Below are 21,407 nucleotides of genomic sequence, written 5' to 3'. Positions count from 1 at the left end.
CACTTTTCCTTAGGTTCTGTGGTGGCTGCTCAGCAAGTTATGAGCTTACACCCGGCTCCCCTAACAGGACAGGTTACATCTAGCCACTAAAATGTGCGGTTGTCATTGGGAGAATAATGTTGGGTGACTGGTCTCTCTTCTTTCTCCCGTCCTGGCTCTCTTCCCACGGGCAGGAGCGGACATGCCCGTTACATGCTGGATCTGGCGGTCGATGCAGGTAAGCACATAACGGACTCCGTTCTATTTCGTTCAGGTTAATAGAAAAGCCCCTCCTTCCTCTTGCAAAGGGAAGGGAGACCATGACCATAAGACAGACCCAATGCTTGTGATTGCTGTAATGTCATCCGACTCCAAACCTTCCTAGCCTACTTTGTGACTGGCAGTTGCTTTCATGCAAAGGGACTGGAAAGTCTAACCTGTTAAACGTCTTCAGCAAGGTTGTCAGAGGCAGTTTTCTCCCTTCAGGTACCAGGAAGGGAAGACAAAGGGGATGAGCTCCAGTCCGTGCAAGGACTCACTCAGTTTCATCTTCCAACCAGTGAGTCATATTGCTGGCGCATGTTTTAGGTTCTCTCTGCCAGAACAAAATCACAATTTTTAAAGCTCTTATTTTCCTAACTAAACCAGGATCTTTCTGTATTTTTGTTTATATCCCCAATCTGATACCTGGGCCGAAAGGCAAATTGGAATATTTACATCCGGGCAGGCAGTACACCCTCCCGGATTTAGTTAACTGCCTAACCACCTTGTCCGAAAAGCAGCCTACATAAAGTTTCCCTACCTGTCTTGGGTTTGTATAGTTAGGAAAAATACAACTAACTTTTAAAAATTGTGATATTCCATACGTTACAGGCGGTGTAGAACCCACCTGTTGCTTCCCCCCACCCAAAACCCTGGTTCCCAACAGTGTCCCCCTTACTGTTTAGTAGTTTTCTTGTTGCTTTTTTCTGGTGCCACCGATAAAAGCAGTGATTTTTGTACTAATATCAAGCACAGAGGGAGCAATTATTTTCGTTGTGTTTTCTATTGCGAATTTTTGTACCAAATTGGTGTTCCTTCATTCACACGCTTAACCTAACCTAACCGCCCAGGCTGTATTACTCAGTCGGGCATCACTAAACCCTTGAAGAAACCTACTTTGTTCTGACAAGATATACAAACAACCAGTCCTTTACAGAGATTTCTAGGAAAGGGACAGGTTGAACTCTTGAACAAGGTGGTTAGGCAGTAACTTCCAGTTCCACGGAATACCGCCTGCCTGGATGTAAACATTCAGTTTGCTTTCTCTTCCTTAACACTGACGTGTTTTTAGTTCTCTCTCCCCTGACTGTAAGCTCTTATTATCGGTGGGATCTTTCTGTATTTTGTTTATATATACCAGTCCCGGTTAGAGGGCGTCGGTTAACAGCTATCTGGTTTTAGTGCTTGTCTAGCGCTCGCGTTTCGCGGCGTCGATTTCCGGCTTGCTCCGGCGCCAATAATTGGGTACTGGCGCCTCCCTCAGAGGCGCTGATAACCGAAAATTCTTTCAGGTTGACAACCCGGAGCATCGTAAAAAGCGCCCGAAATACGCCAATTTCAGTTAGCTGGATTTATCAGAATATCTTTCGGAAAGCGGAACCCGCCCGATAACACTGCCTGTGTTGTGTGGGATCGACCGTCCACAAACCCACGATTTGTGATAACCTTGCATAAAGCCATCTTTCCCCACTCTGGATCTTGACTCTGTGACAGGGGCGATGTGGTCGATCGCTGGTCATTGCTGGTTTTCCAGCAGCCCTTGCTAAATTGCAATGCTGTACATTCAGAGATATAGTTTGGGGCCATCTGCTCCCTGCACTGTTCCCTGTGTTAGAGTCCGTTCCTTCTTGTCAGCCCTCCTGTACAGTCTCTGGGCTTCCTACTTATGCTGAGTGTTGCTGCCTGTGGCAGAACGCCTGGACAGGTGGGCTCCTGTCGCTGCTGGTAAGTTCTTCCAAATGACCTCCCCCTCCGTCCTTTTCTCTTCCGTATGGCTCTTCCTTCACCCCCTTTAGTAGTCTCTTCTTCACCCATTGGATGTTCCTGGTCGTGAATAACCGAGCTTCTTCTCTTCTAGTGACCTCCACTCCTGCTGCGGGGCAGTTCCCCTTATGTGGTGTGTCTCCTCTACTAGACTAATCATCTTTGGTTTTCTTTCAGGTTGACTGAGCATCCTGTAGAAGATGTTGGCTGGATAAGGAAAGGATATCTCGCATGAAGGTTCCGATGTTCATTTAATGTGCTCCTGCCACATTACCTGGTTAGATGACTATTTCCACGTTGGGATGTTCTGACTCTGTTCCCTGCCGATGTGGATCGTCGGCTGTTATCGCTGAGTCTTCATGTATGCTTTTGCACTGCCAGCTGCCTCTGCTCCTGCTGTTCCCTGTGTTATGCTCTTGTCAACTGATGACAGTCTCTGGGCTGCTCTTCTGGTCTCCTGAAGATGCCCTGATCGTTCCTGTTGAGTGATTTCGTGTTCTGTCCGTTACGTAGCTCCTGCCTCCCAACCCTTCGCGTAGCCCCTGCATCCAGCTGTCTGATCATCCATCTCCTGGTGGTGGTGTGCCTGGGCCGTTCTGTTGTGTTCCTGCCACTGCCCTGGAGGTTCGATGTCTGCATCCTCCGTGTAGATGTTGAGTGAGGGAAGAATCGCCTTGTGGAAGTGCGTTTCTAGCCATTGCAATAGCCCCTGCCCTCCGAGACCTCTGCCGTGGCTCACCATCGGCTGTCCTGATCATGCCTGCCTTCTCCTGAGGTCAAAGTGCTCTTGCCCTGCCCCAGAGGGATGATGTCCACCATCCTGTAGAAGATGTCGGCCGTAAGATGAGGAAGGCCATGTTGAAGTGATGTTCTTGGCTGTTGATGCTCCTGCCCCTTCCAGGCTGCTCTGCCCCTGTCTGATCATGCCTGCTGCTTCTCCTGGTTGGTGTCTTCCATTGTTGTGTTCCTGCCTGACTGCCATTCGCAAATGCCCACCATTTTGTGATTTGGAGCTTGTGAAGCAGCCCCTGTGAAGTAACCGCTGTCCTCATCTTCTGCTGCGTCTTCCCTTCCTCTCCCGAGTCTTGAATCGGACAGACCTCCGTAAGATGGGGGCTGCTCTTCCCTTGACCAGTGCCTTGGGCGTCTACAGGGACTGCCTCCAGATTCTATGGAATCGTTAGCTCTTCCCAATCGAGTCTAGGAAACCGTTCCATAGCCCAGTTAAGGCAGTGTCGAGACCTCAGTTCTTGATCCTGTTCCCAGTCCCTAGAGAGTTCCTCTTCTAAGCCAGCTGCGCCGGGCACTCGTTGTTTGCCAGTGCTCGAGATTCTGTGGTATCAAGCCTCTGGTCTGTCTCAATCCTGTCCGGTTTGAACACCAGAAGAAGCAGGAAGAGATTCACTTTGAAGTCCTGCGGGACTTGTAAGGGACTGACTCTCTTCCGGGAGATAAGTTTCTCGTTGGCTTTCCCGGCTCTCGACCGATTCGCATTCTCCTGTAGGATCTTGCGTTTTTTCCAGGGGCACGGCCTCTAGAGGCCACGCGGCCTCTAGACGCCCTCGTTGCCAGTCTTGGAAGTCTCGTCTAAGACTGGTTCTGTCAACAGCTCTTTCGATCTCTTAGGAAACAAGCAGCCGCTCGATTTTTGGGAGTCGTGGGTATCGAATTCTATGAATCACGCTCTCCTTCTACGAGGCACAGGGCGAGAGAAAGGTGTCTGGTGCGGGACACCCAGGTGTCTGGTTGCCAGGGCACCCCAGGTGTCTGGGTGCCCGGGCACTAGTTCTTGGTTCTTGAACCCAGGTGTCTGGTGCTGAGACACCCGGTGTCTGGGTGCAGGCGCCAGGTGTCCCTCAACCTACTGGCTGCCAGCTGCGAAGGAGTTTCGGCGGGCTTCTGTCAATTGTCTTCAACTTTAGGGTTCGAGCCTGCAAGATAGCAGACACAGTTTTCCCCTTGGCTGAACCTTCCCTCGAGTGCCTCGGGCGAGACTGGTTTAGCTCGTTTAGAAACCTTATTGTTCCGCCTGCCTCCCAGACGCGAGTTCGGCCTGCCCAGTTCGATCAGGCCCTACTCGTCTTTTTCGATTCGGGTTCTCAGCTTTGTTTGAGTGAACTTTTGCTCTTCCCAGAGGCGCTGCACCCAGCTCAAGTGCTCTTCTTCCCGTGTGACCGTAATCTCCTTTTGGTTGATTATGGCTCCGCGGTCCGCCTCTCCTGCTTATCTTACTGGCAGGACAGGTAAGATACTCTTTCTCCTCCCTCCCCACTGTTCTCTTCTCAAAGATTTATTCGTAGGGGCGAACAGAGAGCTCCGACGAACTTCTTTGGGTTTGGCTGCCTGGCGTGCTTTGGATGTCGGTCCCCGATTCTCGTGGTATAACCAGGTAGCCGAGGAGGTTTCATGGATCTGTCAAGGTCTCCCTCCAAAGGGAGAGGTACAGGGAGTTTCAGCGGGAAGCAGAGGGTCTTCCTCTTCCAAGTTACTGATCGCCCCCATGTTTCGGAGACTTGCGCCGATTAGATCGGCGCGAGATCCCTAGGACAGGACCCGCGGCTCCCAATGAATAATCTTCATCACTGCCCAACCCTTGCAGTTTCCGAGGGGCGAGTGTCGGGGACCATCAGCGGTCCTGGCTTCCGAGCGTTCTCGACCTAATGAATTCTTTTCTTGAAGGGAGTTAATTCAGGTCGAGACGCAAGCTCACCTGCCTCGGCAGAATATGAATTCTTCTTGCCTCGGAGGGTCTTGCCGACTGCAGTTTTAAGGCAATTCTGGTGCTAAGAGAAGAACTTTGTCCCCCAGGTCCGGATCCGGTTTCGTAAGTCGAGTTGGTTCCACCCTTGGAGCAGACATTACTTGGTTCTGCCTTTCTCTTTCAGAGATTTGCCAGATACCCCAGTAATGAAGGTTCCCCAACAGGGCACTGCCTTGTCCTTTGGACAATGGCCAAGACAACTGGGTCTTAGTTATCTCAACTCGACCTTGAGTTCAAGCCCAGTCCCCCTCAGCTCCTTAGCTAAGAAGTCCTGGGCTTCAGAAGATTGCAACTGCTGATGCCTGGACAAAATGATTACTATCGAGGTCTCTGGAACTGGCAGCGACATTGCGAGACCTGGGAATGGATTCCTTCAGGAGAAGTATCCATTTCCCTTAGGTCTCAGCAATTCTTTCCATCGAACTTCCATCCCACCACCTCTCCGTGTTCCCGATTCAGGAAATGCCAGCCCGGCTACAGCTAGTGGCTCGGTACCCTGTCATCTTGCAGAAAGCTTCCCCATGGTGGAAAATGGAAGTCTGCTTCCCATTCCTCAAGTCCTCTTTCCTCTTCGAAGTATGAGGAAGGAGTTAGGCTAATGCTTGATTGAAGGAACCTTCAGAATATTCTTGCATATTCCCCTCATCTTGTGTCTACTTATGGATTCACTGATTGAGAATAGGTGCACACTGGTAAGACCTTGTCTTGAATTTGTGTGGCCGGGGAGCGGTGTGCCTTCTCATCCACCGTCCTGGGCTCAGGGGCAGCCTTTTGGCGTCCAAGAATTCAGGATGAGTTTTGCGGCACTCACTGGTTTGGTTGAACAACAAAACCACAGTAATTGGCATTTGTTGACAAACAAAGAGGTGTCGTTTTTCCTCCTGTTTCATCGAGCATTTTGCAGGTACTTTCGAGTGTTGTTCTGTTGCACACTCAACAGCTCAATTAACAGATGCATTCCTGGTGGGGATGTATTGTGGTAGAAGCAAGCCTGCCTCGGGTTTTGAGTGATCAGGATCGAGACATGCTGCTCCTCTTTCTTCGAAGTTCATGCAGAGACTGCTGGACAAATCCCTACATCCTTCTGTTGCCTCCCTGCACAACAAGTCCCGGTAGTGTTTTCTTGCTCCTTCATACCAGAACAGGGGCCGCTCTGTGAGGCATGCTGTCTTTTTGAGAGAAAACTCTATATCTACCTTTTTCTCCCTTCTTATTTGTCCGTTCCACTAGGGAGTTTCTAAAACATTCCTCACGGGTTACAGACAAATACTTGAAGTTTCTTCTTCATCCGACCTGATTGCCGAGGCATCGAGAAGAATTCGCTCGGCCACCTCCTGTAGCAGCTACACAAGAAGCGGTTCTTGAGGCAGTACATCCCTGTGTGTTTCAGGACTGGGAGACTTTCAGCTTTCACTTACCCAAGCATAGGCTTTCTGCCAGCAATGGATATAGCTGGATATCCCATGAAGTCCTCTGCAATACTGTCCCAGAGGACTGGATCCGTCTTAAGCTGGTGGTGTCGTTGAAGGAACTTCTTCTCGGGTGAGGTTGCTCTTCAAGTCTGGACTTCCTCTTCTTCTCTGCCAGGAGTTTACTTCTCTCCCTTTCATTTGTGAAGAACATGGCCCGCGACCTAGTCTTCTATCTGAAGTAGCCTTCTTCTCCTCAGTTGAGAGTTAGCTACGGATGAGAAGCTTCTTAGTTCATGCTCTCCCCGGGAACTGTTTCCTGGGTGGCATGTGACTCTCGGTTAGGGTTCTGTCCGTGCTCTGCACTACCTTCGAGTTGTCGGATGAGATATGCCCTCTTGGGACCATCTATCATCTTACTCCAGCCCTAAGCGTAGAAGATGGAAGAACAGGGATGGGGATCATACCTGCGACCCTTCTCGGATATCATAGGTGACTCCGAATCCATTTGGTATCTCTACTGTTGGGTTCGGAGGTCATTCTTGTTCCCCTCCTCCTTGGACTTTGTGTCGATGATCAGATCATTACGTTACTTTGTCCTATTGGGAGCTGTGGTACTTTCGAAGGTTGACATTCCTAAATCTGGATAATTGTCAAAACGTTTTTGCCTGAGTACTGTCTCCCAAGGAAGAAGTGTCTGGGACACATCTTTCTCCTGACTTCATGACCAAGGAGGTACTCGCAGCTGACAGCAATGATACTGGTACTTCCACCAGGAGCTCACGAATCGTCGATGCTTAGTCCATCCCTCTCATTCTGGAAGTTTCTGTCGGTCTGGAAGCAAGGCATGGTCTCTTAGTCCACACTCTTGTCTTCTTTCGGTCTTGCCCACAGGCCCTTGGAGACCTTTTTCCCTTGGCTCTGTGGTAGCTGCTCAACAAGTTGTGTTGTCTTACCCGGCTCCCTTCAAGAGGGGCCCTGATGAAGAGTAGCATTTCTCATTTCTCGCCCACAACAAGCTGTAGGTCCCGTTGCTAAGGTGGTTCTTGGTTCTAATCCTTAAGACCCCAGCCCTAGGAGGCTGTTAATCAGCCGGTCTGGTAAACTAGTGACTTAATTTTTTCTCACCCAGCTCCTCCTCCATCCTTCCCCTAGGTGTTAGTTCTGGCGAGTGAGAAGGATTCTGAGTGACTGGCCAACCTCCTCCTCCCTCCAGCTTCTCCTAGGGATGAGAATAGGACTCGAACCAATAGCTGCTGGAACTGGCACTGATGCAGTAAGACTACATCAAGCACCCATTTCTATTTTCTTATAGAATCATAGGAGCAATTCTGCTCCTTCCTCTAGCAAGGGGGAGGAAGGAGAGACTGGCAATAAGGGGAACCCTATCGGCTTTTTCCTTACTGCCTCCGACTCTAGATCCTTCAGCCTATTTTAAGTAGGAGTTCACGTTTCCCTCACTCATGCAAAAGGTCCAGTATCTGACATTTTGATCTCACAGTTCCTACACTCCGATCAATATGTCAGAGGCACGGCTACTCCTCCCTCCTCGCTCTTTCGACCAGGAGGAGTAGCCCAGGTGTGCAGAACTCCAGTCAGTTCAGGAGACTCACTCCAGATTCCTCCCCTCAATCAGTAAATCTTCTAATGTAAGGACCAACAGTTTGTATGTTAGTGTTGGAACAAATTACAATTTTTAAAGTAAATTGTATTTTCCTAACTATACAAACCTGAGGTCCACCCCATTACATATACCACCTCATGCCACCCCTCAATCTGAACCTGGACCGAAAGGCAAACTGGAATGTTTACATCCAGGCAGTAGGGTATTCCCGCCTACCTGGTAGAAGTTATTGCCTAACCACCTTGCCAAAGAGTTTAACAGGCCATTTCCAGCCTACGCCTGAAGGTAATATCCTAATGTAAAGGACCCAAGTTTGTATAGTTAGGAAAAATACAATTTACTTTCAAAAATTGTGATTTTGATGGCTGAGAAATTCTATCGTGCTCTGGGCCCAGTCGCATTTATCTGGTTGAACTACTAGTCTGTTTTCTCTTAGTTTCTTTAGGACTTGCCTTACATCCTCGATGTGCTGTTTGGAGTTGGGACTGAAAATTAGAATGTCATTGCGTAGACGATGCAGTAGGGTAATTCAAGGAATTTGTCCAGGAGTCGCTGAAAAGTCGCTCCTGTGTTTTGGAGGCCGAAACAGCTGTAGTTGAAAGTGTATTTCCTGAAGGGGGTGATGATGATTGTTTTTTCTGTCTTCTCTTACATCTGGGACTTGGTAGTATCCATTCAGGAGGTCAATTTTTGTGAATGTTCTGGGTCCTTTCAATTGGTTCGTTATGTCAGCAATGTTAGGCAGGGGGTACCTGTCTGTATTGTCTTAATTTTGAGCTGTCTGTAGTCGCCGCAGGGCCACCATTTACTGTGCTTTAGGTACCATTTGAAGGGGGGATGCCCACAGACTGGAGGCTTTCTGGCATATTCCTGCCCGTCCCATGTCGTGGAATAATTGTTTGGCATATGCCAGTTTGTCTGGGGCCAAACATCTAAAGCGTGCATGGATGGGGCTGGCGGGGGGCACCCCTCAGTGTCGATGTGGTGTTTGACACTATGCTTTGGAGGGCTGGTAAGGTCATGCTGGAGGGTGTCTTGAAATATTTCGGGGATTTCCTGAAGGAGTTGACGGATCTCTGGTCCCATTGTGTTCTTTGCTGCTGCTATTGGAGTGGTGGGAGCTATAGGGCCATCTCTTGGAACCAGCTGGTGTCAGGCTACATCCACTAGCATGTCGTTGGCTTTCATGAAATCTGCTCTGAGTGGTGCGATTGTAATGCCTGCCATGATGAATTTCCAGGTGTACAGTTTGCCACTGAATAATAAGTTCAGTGTTTGGCTTTGTAAATTTTGAGCAGGTGCCACTGGCAATGGATACCTGGAGTGCTGGGGAAATAAGTTGAGGCTTTTCATGCTGGTTGGTAGAGTGTGGCTTTAATGACCCCAGCAGTGTCAACAGTACAAGAAGTTGTGTGTCCTGTCGTACCTTGTCATTGTTGTAAAAACACGTTGAGTGTACCTGGAAGAAAGACAGCGAAAGGTAGACTCGTTTCGTCATATGAGGCATCCAGTCTAGCCATCATTGATGGTTATAATTTGTTTGGGCTGCTGCTGTGACTGTCTTGCAAGTTTTTTTATAGCAGGCAGCTGCTCTCATATTTTCAGGCCTCGCTCCCAATTCTCCAGTGGAGGAAACATAGGCTCTTTGAACGCTCTTCTTTTTTGGTTTTATGTTAGTGTTTGTTCTCCCTCTTGTAGTGTCGGGAGCGGCGAGATCCTCTGGCTCGCTGTATTTGTCTGTCCTGCTTTGATGCTGTGGTTCGGGGGTGACTGCTGCTACAGGTGGTTGAGAGGTGTTCTGGAAAGGGATGTATCCTCCAGGTGCACTGCATCCACCAGTTCAGAAACTCTGAGGGGCAGGGGTGGGTAACATTGGGTATTTTGACTGTTTAGTGAGGCAGTTCATTAGAACGAGGAAGGCAGCTTCATGAAGGAGGATAAACACCCAGATCTAATGTCGTTTCTTGTTGACTGTCTGCAGCAGGAATTGTTTGATTCCATGTGACCGCCACTGTTCTCCTATCGCTGCTCCTATGTTGCCTAGGAATTTCATAAGCCTGATGGCTGGATGCAGCACCAAGACTGGGGCGTCCATAGTTGTACCTTCAAAGGTCCTCTTATGTGACGGGGTGGTCTGTGGCTTGGCTTAGCCACTGGCGATATTTTCAAAAATGTTGTCCATCAGGAACAAACGAGGCAAGTTCTTTGCAGGATTTGGATGTGATTTTCTTGGGTCTGAAGATGGTCTCTGCCCTGAAGAACCAGGTCTCTGGGCTGTGCATCATGAAAGTGGGTAGCGGATGGATGCTGCTGCAGCATTGTCACTGGCTGGGCTGGCATTGTCGGTCATCTTGATGTAGAGTGGAGTGAAGTGTCACCAAAGTCCTGTCTTCATTGACAAAGTCTCCATATGAACCTATCAACACTGCTTTGGACCAAGACTTGGTGTTGAAGACTGTATTCTTATTGGCATTAGCTTCACCAGAGAGAATTGAGAGAATTCAATTCCATTTTGCACGCAGGTTATCTCATATTGATAGCAAAAACTCAGAACCCCTCCTCATATGACCCAAGGTTCAGTGGCTTTTCCATTCCCTCTCTCAAGGACTTTGTGAGAGACAATCAAGATGAAATGTTAACTATCCTGTTAGGGCTCTCAAGGTCTACCTGAATCGGACAGCTTCCTAAGAAGTGAAACGCAGGTTATTCATTAATACAGGTTGAATGAGAAGCAGGTATCTAAGGACACAATCTCCTCCTGATTGAGAGAGGTGATAAGAATAACTTAAAGTCTAAGAGGTAGTGCTAGCCCTGTTCCCACCAGAGTCAAGCCTCATGATATTAAAGGTATGGGTCCTTCTATAGCAAAGAAGAAAATTATAGTGGACAATCCTGTGAGCAGGAGTTTGTCCTAAACAAACGACCTTTTACCTTTTTGTGCCTCAAGGACCTCAATCATAAATCTTGGAAACTGAAAGGCAAACTGAATATTTTCAGTTGTGGCAACACAGCAAGTGGTGCAAAGTGTAGAGCAGCTCCTAAGCTCCAGTATAAACGTAGAACAGGACCTTGCTCTGCTACTGAGGATGTCACCATGCAGCTCCAGGGAGTCTAGGAGTGAGTACTGTCCTCAGATAATTTTTCAGCTTACAGTACTTTACTTATAAGTTTTTCTACACTCTACTTCTTGAGAGATCTACCTCCCTCCTAGATGTGTCTCTCCAATACAGAGAAAAGGGAGTATTCATATTGAACAAATGATTAAACATAAAATTTGTGGTATTTTCCTAACATACCATTGGGGATACACCTTCATGTAGTTTTCAAACACCTTACCCTCTTAGGTGGAGTCTCCGATTCTCTCTCAAATTCTCCTGGGAAGGTATCACTGGAAATCGACTTATGATAGTCACGATTTGGGCTGGTTCAGCAATTGAGTCAGCTGGGGTAGGTTTGGACCAGGCCAGACAAGGGCACAGGAAGGTAATGGTTTTCAGTAAAGTCTCAGATTTCTAAAAACAGACAAGGTAGGAACAGGAAGCGCATGGGAATCTTCTATGCAGTATGTATATGAAGGTGTAGGTTCATATGTTAGGAAAAATACAAATTTTTTTTTTTATTTTTTATACTTGTGATATGGGATTTACAGGTTTCAGGAAATATTTAAAGGATTTGGAGTGATATGGGAAGTAATTCATTGAGTTAAGAATCATAGTAGTCATATTTCTTTTTCATGTGATATGCAAAATTTTTTCATAATTATATAAAATCACCATTTTTAAGATCTTTGGCAGGTTAGGAATATGGTATGTAAGTGAAAATCAGCTTGCTAATCCAAGGCCAGGCTTGAGTCCAAGGCTATTGTGGGATAGTGTAGGAACACTTGATTTTTTATACTGATCAGATTTCCATATCAGATTTCAATTACAAACTTAAAATGGTTTTAAATGCCAGTGTGTTTTCTGGTTGGACAGTTAATTTTCAAAATAAATCAGTAGTGGTACAATTGTATTTTAGACATGCCGGTACATTTAAAAATGGTTGAGTAATTTTTTTATGTGCTGTTCTTTATTGTTTCATATTCACTCAAATAATGTTGTGACTATTTTCTTTCAGGTTATCGTGCCCGTTCTGCTTACAAGTTACTGCAGATCGAGAACAAATTCCAAGTTTTACAAGGTAGTCGGGTCTGCATTGATCTGTGTGCAGCACCTGGATCATGGATGCAGGTCGCCAAACAGACTATGCCCTTGTCGTCCATCATCATTGGCGTCGATCTGTATCCCATCAAGCCCATTCACGGAACCATTGCTCTCCAGGGAGACATAACCACCGACAAAATTCGTCAAGAACTCAAAGGCAAACTCACTACTTGGAAAGCTGATGTAGTTCTTCATGATGGTGCTCCAAATGTTGGTAGGTGTATTTCTTTTTGTTCTGTTGCATTGTAAAATTAGTGACATTTAGATTTTTTTTTGTACTTTAAGTTATGTTGATATTTTGTCATGAGAAGTTCAGAATGAATCCTGAGCCACCCAGATTTTGCTCCATTTATGTACTCAGTTGCCACTGAACAATAGTTTCTGTTTTTATCATCTCTTGTTTTTTTTTTTTTTTTTTTTTTTTTTTTTTTTTTGGGAGGGGATTTTGGGATTTTAACATCTGATACCGGGACTGCCTGTTTGTGTGGTATTGAGGTAGATGTATTAGCATATATTTGAAAAGATTGAAGAGGAAAATCTGTAAAACAAAATTACAAGGTGCTTCTGAAAATGTATGTATATTATTTAAACTGCATCAGTAAAGTCTGCTGGAACAAATATTTTATCTTGTAAGTAACCAAAAGAAAATTCAAGTTTAAGGTTTATCATTAGTACCACAGACATAGTAGAAGGGGCATAATTTTATTTCCTTTAAATATATATACATATACATTTTATATATGTAACTTACCAAGTATTTTTATGGCTATAGTTTCTACTTACGGCAGCTCAAAGTCGAAATTACGTTGGCGTATCTTTTGTTTTGAGTGTAGGTATGTTGCCCAGTACTTTCGGGAAGAATAAGTACAACTTAGCTAAGGAGCTCCAATTCGTTTTTCTGCGGTTAATGACTGAACACCAGTTATTAGCAGCTCGTTTTCATTTCGCCCGAATGTTGGAGATCGTCTTTTTATGAAGTACTCTTTTGTTGGTAGCGCAGCTATTAGCTTAGCTAGTTTTTGGACAATTTGATTGGTATTTATTCATTTAGAATTCTTGAACATTATGTCTGACTCCTAGTTTATCCAGCATTAGGTACTGCAGCAAAGGGTGCAAAACTAGACTCACGTCGGTAAATACGACCAACATACAATTTGTTGTACTTTTAGGGAACAAATTTGTTCCTGAATTGACTTGTGACGAATGTAAAGACTTGGGATCAGGGTAAATGGAAAAACTTTACAGTCTCATTTTAGACAAATTGAAAAGGGACCGAATTAGAAAGCCACAGCTAGCCAGCTAAGGCTTCTTGCTAGTATGGGCCATTCTTCAGGGAAGATATTGATGTTTTACCTATCCCTTCGGCCGCCAGACAGCTTTTCTCATTTCCAGCCCTCCAGCTTTTTCCAATACTCCTGTACCTAATTCTTATTCTGCTGAACCCAATGCCATTGCCAGCTTAGAAGCACAGGTAGACCAGAAATTTAATTTACTTGTTAATACTGTGTCCCAAATTGGGAATTCTGTAGAAAGTCTAATGGGCAAATTTAAGTAGTTGTGTCAAGTGATGTGTCAGTGGAGGGGCGGCTGTTACCGTCCACCGTGCTCCTAGACCAGGTCCCTGCTAAACTCCCTGCAAACATGGGGAGTAAACTGACAGTCCAAGGGAGGTCGGTGGGGTTTGCCCATCGAGCAGTCAAGCCGCCTCATCCGAACCCGTTGTTCACCGATCCCAGGCCGCTGGATGAGTACCGTTGGAAAGGTATTAATGAATACACACTCTTTCTTCAAGTGGATCAGACTCACCCACATCTAAGAGAGACGAGTGATTGTTTTACTCATGTATCTAGACCACTGAAAAGGCTAGGTGCTTCCTATGGACTCCGATTCTCCCCGCCTGCGTGGCGAGCAGCTGAGAGAGATCATAGCCTCTCCCATCTTTGTAGTTTCTGGGCTTCACCGACAAGAGATTCTACGCTCTCTTTCTCGCGCCAGTACATGCCTAGGCGTGTACATAAACACCACCTGAGATTGTTCAGGATCCGACCTTTCTCCTTCAAACGCCCCAAAGTCAATGTCCAAGATCGGCGCCTAAGAACGTTTGGCGCACTCCACTTCGCGTTAGCGCCCATCACCTGAGCACACTGCTCCAACCTGTTGGAGCAGCCCAGCTTCCAGGACAGAAGAGCCCGTGTTGGGACTACTCGGAGGGAACGCTCAGTTTTCAGGAGCGCCCATCCTTGGCGAACCAAGCGTCCACGGACAGGAGTTGCTGGCTGAGTCTCTCTGGTGCTTCATATCATCCATGGGCGAGATATCGTGCGCCTGGGCGCATCTTCAATCAACCCCTCTTCTCATGCGGTCGTGACCGCGATCACAAGAATTTCCTTCAGTCCCTATAGACCTTCTTTGGCGCCGCTTCAACTCTGCTTCGAACCAAATGTTGAGCCTTCTTGAGAAAAACCAACTCCAGCAGTACAGGACACCTTTTAGGACTCAATAGAAACCTCCAGGATCTCCCCGTTTTGTCCGGCCAAGAACCTGGGTGGAAGAGGAAAAACCCCCTCTGCATTACTCGGCTTTACTCAGGTTTTCCTAGTTTTGCTACCGTCTTCCTTCTCCCAGTCGCCTTTATCTGGTTCAGCCTACACTCGGCATGCGTCCACCTCCAGGTACCACCAGACTGCCGATGCAGTATCTTCGTCTTCGGGTTGTTTTCTGGCTGTTATGGATGCCTGACTAACAGAGAAGAGGAAAGCCAAGAAGAGGTTCTGTTCTCCTCCTTGTAAGACAGAAGTATCTGGCTTGCAACGAGAGAAGCTCACCACTTGGGAGTTGCTGCCCCTCTCAAGAGACTTCTCAGTATAATTGATGCTTCTCATTACGTTCGGCCTTCAGCAGCAAGGATTCTTTCATCCTCTGAATTGGACCACCTTTCTCAAAGATATTTTTAAAGTCTTGGAGATTTTTAGTTTTCTTAGACTGGACTATAGAGCCTTGACTAAGAAAATAGAAGACTGTGCATCACTTCAGAAAACTGGGACTGGCTGGGTGTACTGGGATGCGCAGATAGAGCTATTAAAGATGGAGCAGTAGAGCTAGCTACCATCTATACAACGGGAGCCCTCAAGAAGCTGAGATTTGTGGTGCTCTTTTGCAGCTAAAGTGTCACTCCGTCAGAACGTTCCTCTCGCGCCTTTAGTCAGGATCTGTTTGATGTAATAGATCAAATTTAGTCATCTTCAAAAATAGATCTCATCACTCAATCCACCAAGAGATCATAGACAATGAACCTCTGCAACTACTGGATCGTCGGAAGAACATCAAATCTCCAAGACCTCCTTCGAACCTCCAAACCATCTAGGGAAACCATTCCAGAGAACAAGGAAATTTTCCTGCAAGAAGACTGTCAACTGGCCAGCATGTAAAGAAAAGTGGAACTACTAGTTTTAAGATATACAATCCTTGTCCATTATAGCCTCTCAATCATCTTGGCAGCCTACTTGCAAACTCAGATTTTCTGCCCTATCTCCAGCCCTTCTGGAAAGGTAGAGGCTCAAGGGGATTTTACATCTCTTCGTGGTTCTCAAATCATCGGGAGGATGGAGACCTGTCCTGGAGCGTCAGAACCTCCAAAAACAAAATTCAGAAAACGATTCATCAAGTCCATCACTGGATTAGAAAATGAGACCTACTTCCATATCCCAATTCATCGGACTCAGTCCTCCGTTCCAGGACCAGAGTCTTCCAGTTTGGGAGCAAGATCAAGTTTTTCACACATTTACGAAGTGGCCAGCTAATGGGATAAACATCTCTCTGAAATGCAGAAATTATCAATGGGTGCTTACGGAAAACCGGTTTTAAAAATTAGGACTTATGCAAGAAATGCGCTTAGTCAAGAGCTATTCTCTAATAGTGATAGACTCTCGGAGTTCCTTTTCCATCCCATCAGCTAATTGGAACAGGAAGCTACGCTCCGTGCTCAGCCAGCATGGATCAGTCTTCTTGGAACAATCACTTCCTTGATAAAAAGAGCACTGTTTCTACCTCAAAGCCAATTGGAACAGGAAGTGGACTAGTTCATTTTCAAAGACTCCCCAGATAAAGAGGATCTCAGATGGTGGTTGGCAAAGGTTTTAGCTCCTATCAGCGAACCCGACCTAACGTTATTCTCCGGTAACGGATCTGGGTTGAGGCCTCCTCAACAACATGGAAGTATCAGAACTTGGGTCTCCTTTGAGAGAAACCTCCCGCATCAACGTGAAGGAACTAAAAGCAATTCATCTTGCACTTCTACATTTGGCAGCGATAACCTACCACAAAACTGTATAGCGATTGCATTTGGACAACAGTGACCACACTAGCATACATCCAAGAACCAGGAGAGGGACCCATTCTTTTACACTCAACGGTTGACCCAGAAAGGAGCTTCTTCCCTTTGGGCAAGAGCAATCTAAACTCTTTTAGTGACCTCGGTTCATTCACGGGCAAATTGAAGGTCTAGCGGACCCTAATTGAGTTTGAGGAAAACAGGTCCTACCGGCCGAATGGACCTCAATCCCACAGGTATGCACCGACCTGTGGAGGCCATTAAGGGAAAACCGTTAATAGACCTGTTCGCGGCGTCGGAACAATCGGCATCCGTTATTGCTCCACTGCCCGGACCCACAAGCATGGGCAACAGATGCCATGTATTGCAGGACTCATTTAATCTAGACCTTTTACGCCTTCCTCCCCTTCAGCATGGTGAGGGGAAGTGTTGGAGGAAGTTTAGTTCATCATGTCAGCGATGTCGTGACACTAGTTGCTCCCTTTGGCCACACAAAGAGTGGTTCCCCGATCTTTTGAGCCTTTTGGACAGACTTTCCCAAGACTGGCTTCTCAGAGGAAGAAATCTTCTCAGACAGCCACACTTCCTCCGATACCATCAAGGTTATCCACTCACCTGGACAGGCTTCAGACTGTCAGGAACTGTCAGAGCGAAAGGATTTTCAAGAAAGGCTGCAGGAGGCTATTGCTAACTGCAGACGACAGTCTTCCTCTGCAGTCTACCAATCCAAGTGGACAGTTTTTGGAAGTGGTGCCAGAACAAAGAAATTTCCTTCTTAAACTTCTGTAACTCAAATCGCTGATTTTCTTTATACCTCAGAACATCGAAGGATTCTCAACATCGATCCAAGGTTACAGAGCGATGCTGAGTTCAGTATTTAAACATAGAGGATTAGACCTGTCCTCCAACAAAGACATCAGTGATTTAATTAAACATTTCAACACCAGTAAGCAAGTAAAAAACTTCGAGGAGCTTTGAATTTGGATGTGGTCTCAACTGGCTTTCAGGTCCACTGTTTGAACCTTAGAATCATCGTTCTTAGAATCTGACAAAGAAGACTTTATTCTTGATTGCACTTGCCACAGCCAAAAGAGCTAGTGAACTTCATGCCATTGACAAAAGGATAGGCTTTCACAAGGCAATGCAGTATACTCATTAACTTTAGAATTTTGACAAAAATGAGGATCCTGCTAATCCGTGGCTCTCATTCCTTTTTTATCAAGAGTCTGTCTGAAGTATTAGTCCAGACAAGCAAGAAAATGCCCTGCCCAGTAAGAACTCTAAGAGTATACTCTTGAGAACCAAAACCTTAGAGGTTCAGCCCCTCAATCTTTGGTGTTCCATTAAAATCCCAGCCATCCTTTGTCCAAGAATGCACTGTCATTCTTTTTAAGATCCTTGATTTTGGAAGCACATTCGGGAATTCAAGATGAATTACTTCCCTTATGCAAAGTAAAGGCTCATGAAATAAGAGCTGTGGCAACGTCTTTGGCTTTTAAACGAAACCTGTCTCTCTTCGAGTCTTGCAAACAACTTTTGGAGGTGCAAGTCATGTTTTGCCATGTTTTATTTATGGGACGCTGAGACAGTGTATGAAAATGCAGTACTTTAGGTCCGTTTTCGTAGCTGGCATGGTATTGGGGGATGAAGGATAGAGGAACGCTTCCTTTTCCTCTATCCACTCTCCTTGAATAAGGGTATCGTGCACTTGGGAAGTTGATGTACACTGATCTTCAGTGTCATCAATTGGTTTTTATGGTTTTGGATAAAAGGTTGTATGGTTTAGGTTAATTTTTATCTGGTCTTTGTTATTCTATTGTAGTGCTTCAGGGCAAGGGCAATCCACATATCATTATGTGACCCATTGATTTTTTAGCTTTGGCAACCTCGATTGACCTCCTACGTTGCAAAGCACCCACTCAAGTAGAGGTGATTCTTGACTCTGGGCCACACTCGGGCTACAGGTCGAGAGGAGCTTTTGACCAGAGGCAGAATCCCGTCTGCTGTTGCCCCTCACCAGGTAAGGTTTCAAATAAGCATTCCAAGATGCTAGCTAATTTGCTATCCCAAATTATCTCCATATCAAGTGTTTTGGGGTAGTATATATGTCCATTAATCCCACCTCCAATCAATGTGGATTCAGCTATGTAATTATATGGTAAGTTACTTTCATAAAAATGACATTTTTGAGAATAAAATAAAAGTTCGATATATACTTACCAAATAATCACATGATCGGAGCCTGCCCTCCTCCCCTCTCATGACATAGAGTCAAACGACTGAGCTCCTCAGCTGTTGTACTATTTCTTCCCGAAAGTGGGCGGGCAACATACCCTGCACTCAAACAAAAAGTGTTAATGCTAATTCTCGACACTTTTGAGCTGCCACAGTAAGTAGAAAAAAACTATAGCTATGAATTATTTGGTAAGTATATATAAAACTTTATTTTATTTATAAAAATGTCATTTTTAACTGATCTGTCTCCCCATAGTGGGGTATTGCTTACAGTAGGCCTAAAAGTCAAAATATGTTACTCATTTGCCTCATTAACCTAATTCATAATACAGTAATAATACTACACATATCTATTTAGATAATTTAATTTTCAGGTTGCAGGGCACCACTGTAATTTGTTACAGTTTCTTAACTCTCCGTTTCTGGTTGCAGGTCAGAACTGGCTGCATGATGCTTATCAACAGAATTTATTGGTACCTCAGTGTTCTTCAAACTTGCTCAAGCACTTTTGCGCAAGGAGTTCTTTGTGACGAAAGTCTTCAGGTCTAAGGATTATTTCAAGTTGGAGTATGTTTTCAAGAAGTTGTTCAAGACGGTAGGTCTGATAAATTGTTATTCATTAATTTATTTGCTCTTGGCAATAACATTTGCACATGCCATCTGTTACATTGGTTTGCAAGAGTTTTTTGGTATGGTTTCAATGACTAAGTCAAGAGTTCCACACCAGCGTTAAAAGTTTTCTGTACGTACAATATATATATATATGTATATTTGTCTAGAATTGTTCCTACTGTTATTCATTTGTTTATTTCTTTACCACATGTGTCTGAGTTACAGAATGATACAATACATGTCATTTATAACATATGTTTCACAGGTCAATGCTACCAAACCCATGTCATCTCGTTACGAGTCAGCCGAAATCTTCGTTGTTTGTCAGAATTACCTTGATCCTGCAAAGGTCGACCAGGAGTTTTTCAATCCTAAGAATGTATTTGAGGAAATTGACCCAGAACCAGTGAGCAAGATTAATTTGTGGAAGCCTGCAAAGGTACGTTTTAGGAATTTTCTTAATTTTGTTTGAAAATTCAACAATCCTGTCTTATAATAAATGTTCATGAAGTTATTGAATTGCAATTCAGCTATGATTATTATTGAGTCTTACTTAATTTTGTAAGTCTTCTACTACTTTGATGGTTAATAAGTGTCATCCTTGTTAAATATATTGAAAATGTGGTAATTGTTTTTTATTTCAGACAAAGACAAAAGCTGAAGGTTATCCAGAAGGAGCAACAGTCTTGTACAACAGAATTCCCGTCTCTGAGTTCATACAGGCTTCAAATTATGTAGAAGTTCTTCAGACAGCCACAGAGGTAAGTTCCCTTAAATTTCAAAAGACAGAAAGAAAATTCCCTGTTTGGAGTATGGTTTTGCTGGTATATATTCATACTACATGCTGTTCACAAGCTAGAATTTCAAGTCAGTGGCCCCTGTAGGCATGTTCTGCATGAACAGGGTTTAACTTCTGAATAATGATAATAATCCAAGGAAAGTGTACTTGCCTGGGGATTTTGGGGGACATACGCTGTCAGGCTCTTGTTTGGTAAAGCATTTCCAGTATTTTCTGTGACTTATATTCTACATGTCAAAAAATGCTTTATAGTTTTTGTCATGCAAGGAAATTTAAAAAATTACATATACCTCAGAGTAGAGGTGGATAACCATACGAACAAGAAGCCTTTTCATGAAAAATTGCGTCCTTCCTTTTGTGACACAAATGTAAGGAGACACTTTTATATTGTTTTTCCTTCTTCCAGTTACACTTTGAAAACGATGAACCTTTGAAGAAACACAAGTTGACAACTGCAAGCATCCTTGAAAGCTGTAAAGATATCAAAGTCTTAGGGAGAAAAGAGTTGAGACAGCTCCTGACGTGGAGGAAGGAGGTTAAGGTAATGAGATCTTGCTTTAATGTTCGGTAGCCTAAGAATTTCGCCTCTGTATTTTGGAAAGCGTGTTATTTTCAGTTATTTTATATAAGTTGAATAAACGTTTGTTTTATATGGGTAGTGTAAAATTATTGTATATGCTTTATATTTTTAATGTATCCTAAATATAGGTTTATTTTCTATTGCTAATATATAAATTATCATAAATGGTTTATTTTTTGTAGTGGATAAAAATAATTTCATGATAACCTGACTTATAAATTTCATGTAGCTTCCAGTTTAGTATGAGGCTTTCTGGTTTTTATTGCATTTTTCATTTTCTGTTAAATCAGTTATTCACTTCTTTATTTTTTGAAATTTTCTGTCTTTAGGCAGATCTTGACAGCATTGAAAAAGAGAAGGCGAAACTGATGAAGAGCGAGAAGACAGAAGACTCTGAAAAGCAAGATAAGGCAGGCGAAGATGGAGAAGAGGACGAAGAACTGGTAGCAATTGAGAAGGAACTTGATGCCATAAAGGTAGTACCCTTTTTTATTATAGGGTCAAGGTAGTTGAGTGGTTTCGCAGGTGACTTCAATACATGGGTCCTTAGTAGAAGGCTTGCGCATGACATGGTAGATTTTCACTTGCAGGCAACCTTACCATCTGCGTGCGGAATTGGGGCTTTTAAGGAAGGGCTGTGTCATCGGCAACGAGTTTCTGGCTTCACAATGTTTCTGTGGGTGGAGGGGGAGCTAGAGTATTGATCATATATGTATGTTCAGTCTAGTACATTGACCTGTCACTTTCCTCTGTTGCTCATTAGTGACCACTAAACTATTTTATGTAGTAATGGAGTCACTAATCTAATTGATTAACTATTCAGGCTTGATCATCAAATTTTTTCTAATTTT

The 21,407-nt window shown here is 44.7% G+C and overlaps 1 protein-coding gene across 1 annotated transcript in view; it reads left to right on the top strand.

Moving 5' to 3' along the window:
- LOC136855290 (pre-rRNA 2'-O-ribose RNA methyltransferase FTSJ3) overlaps positions 1-21,407 on the top strand; it is a 52,849-nt gene that overhangs the window by 10,758 nt on the left and 20,684 nt on the right. Inside the window, 8 exon segments of the mRNA XM_067132194.1 lie at positions 11,915-12,214; positions 18,998-19,038; positions 19,041-19,160; positions 19,443-19,616; positions 19,822-19,938; positions 20,383-20,517; positions 20,886-21,061; positions 21,147-21,232. Coding sequence (XP_066988295.1) covers positions 11,915-12,214; positions 18,998-19,038; positions 19,041-19,160; positions 19,443-19,616; positions 19,822-19,938; positions 20,383-20,517; positions 20,886-21,061; positions 21,147-21,232 — 1,149 coding nt within the window.

Source organism: Macrobrachium rosenbergii, chromosome 31 (assembly GCF_040412425.1).
Source record: "Macrobrachium rosenbergii isolate ZJJX-2024 chromosome 31, ASM4041242v1, whole genome shotgun sequence".
In the NCBI taxonomy this organism is placed as follows: Eukaryota; Metazoa; Arthropoda; class Malacostraca; order Decapoda; family Palaemonidae; genus Macrobrachium; species Macrobrachium rosenbergii.
Note: the sequence above shows the minus strand (reverse complement) of the source record. Positions and strands in the feature narration are given on the sequence as shown.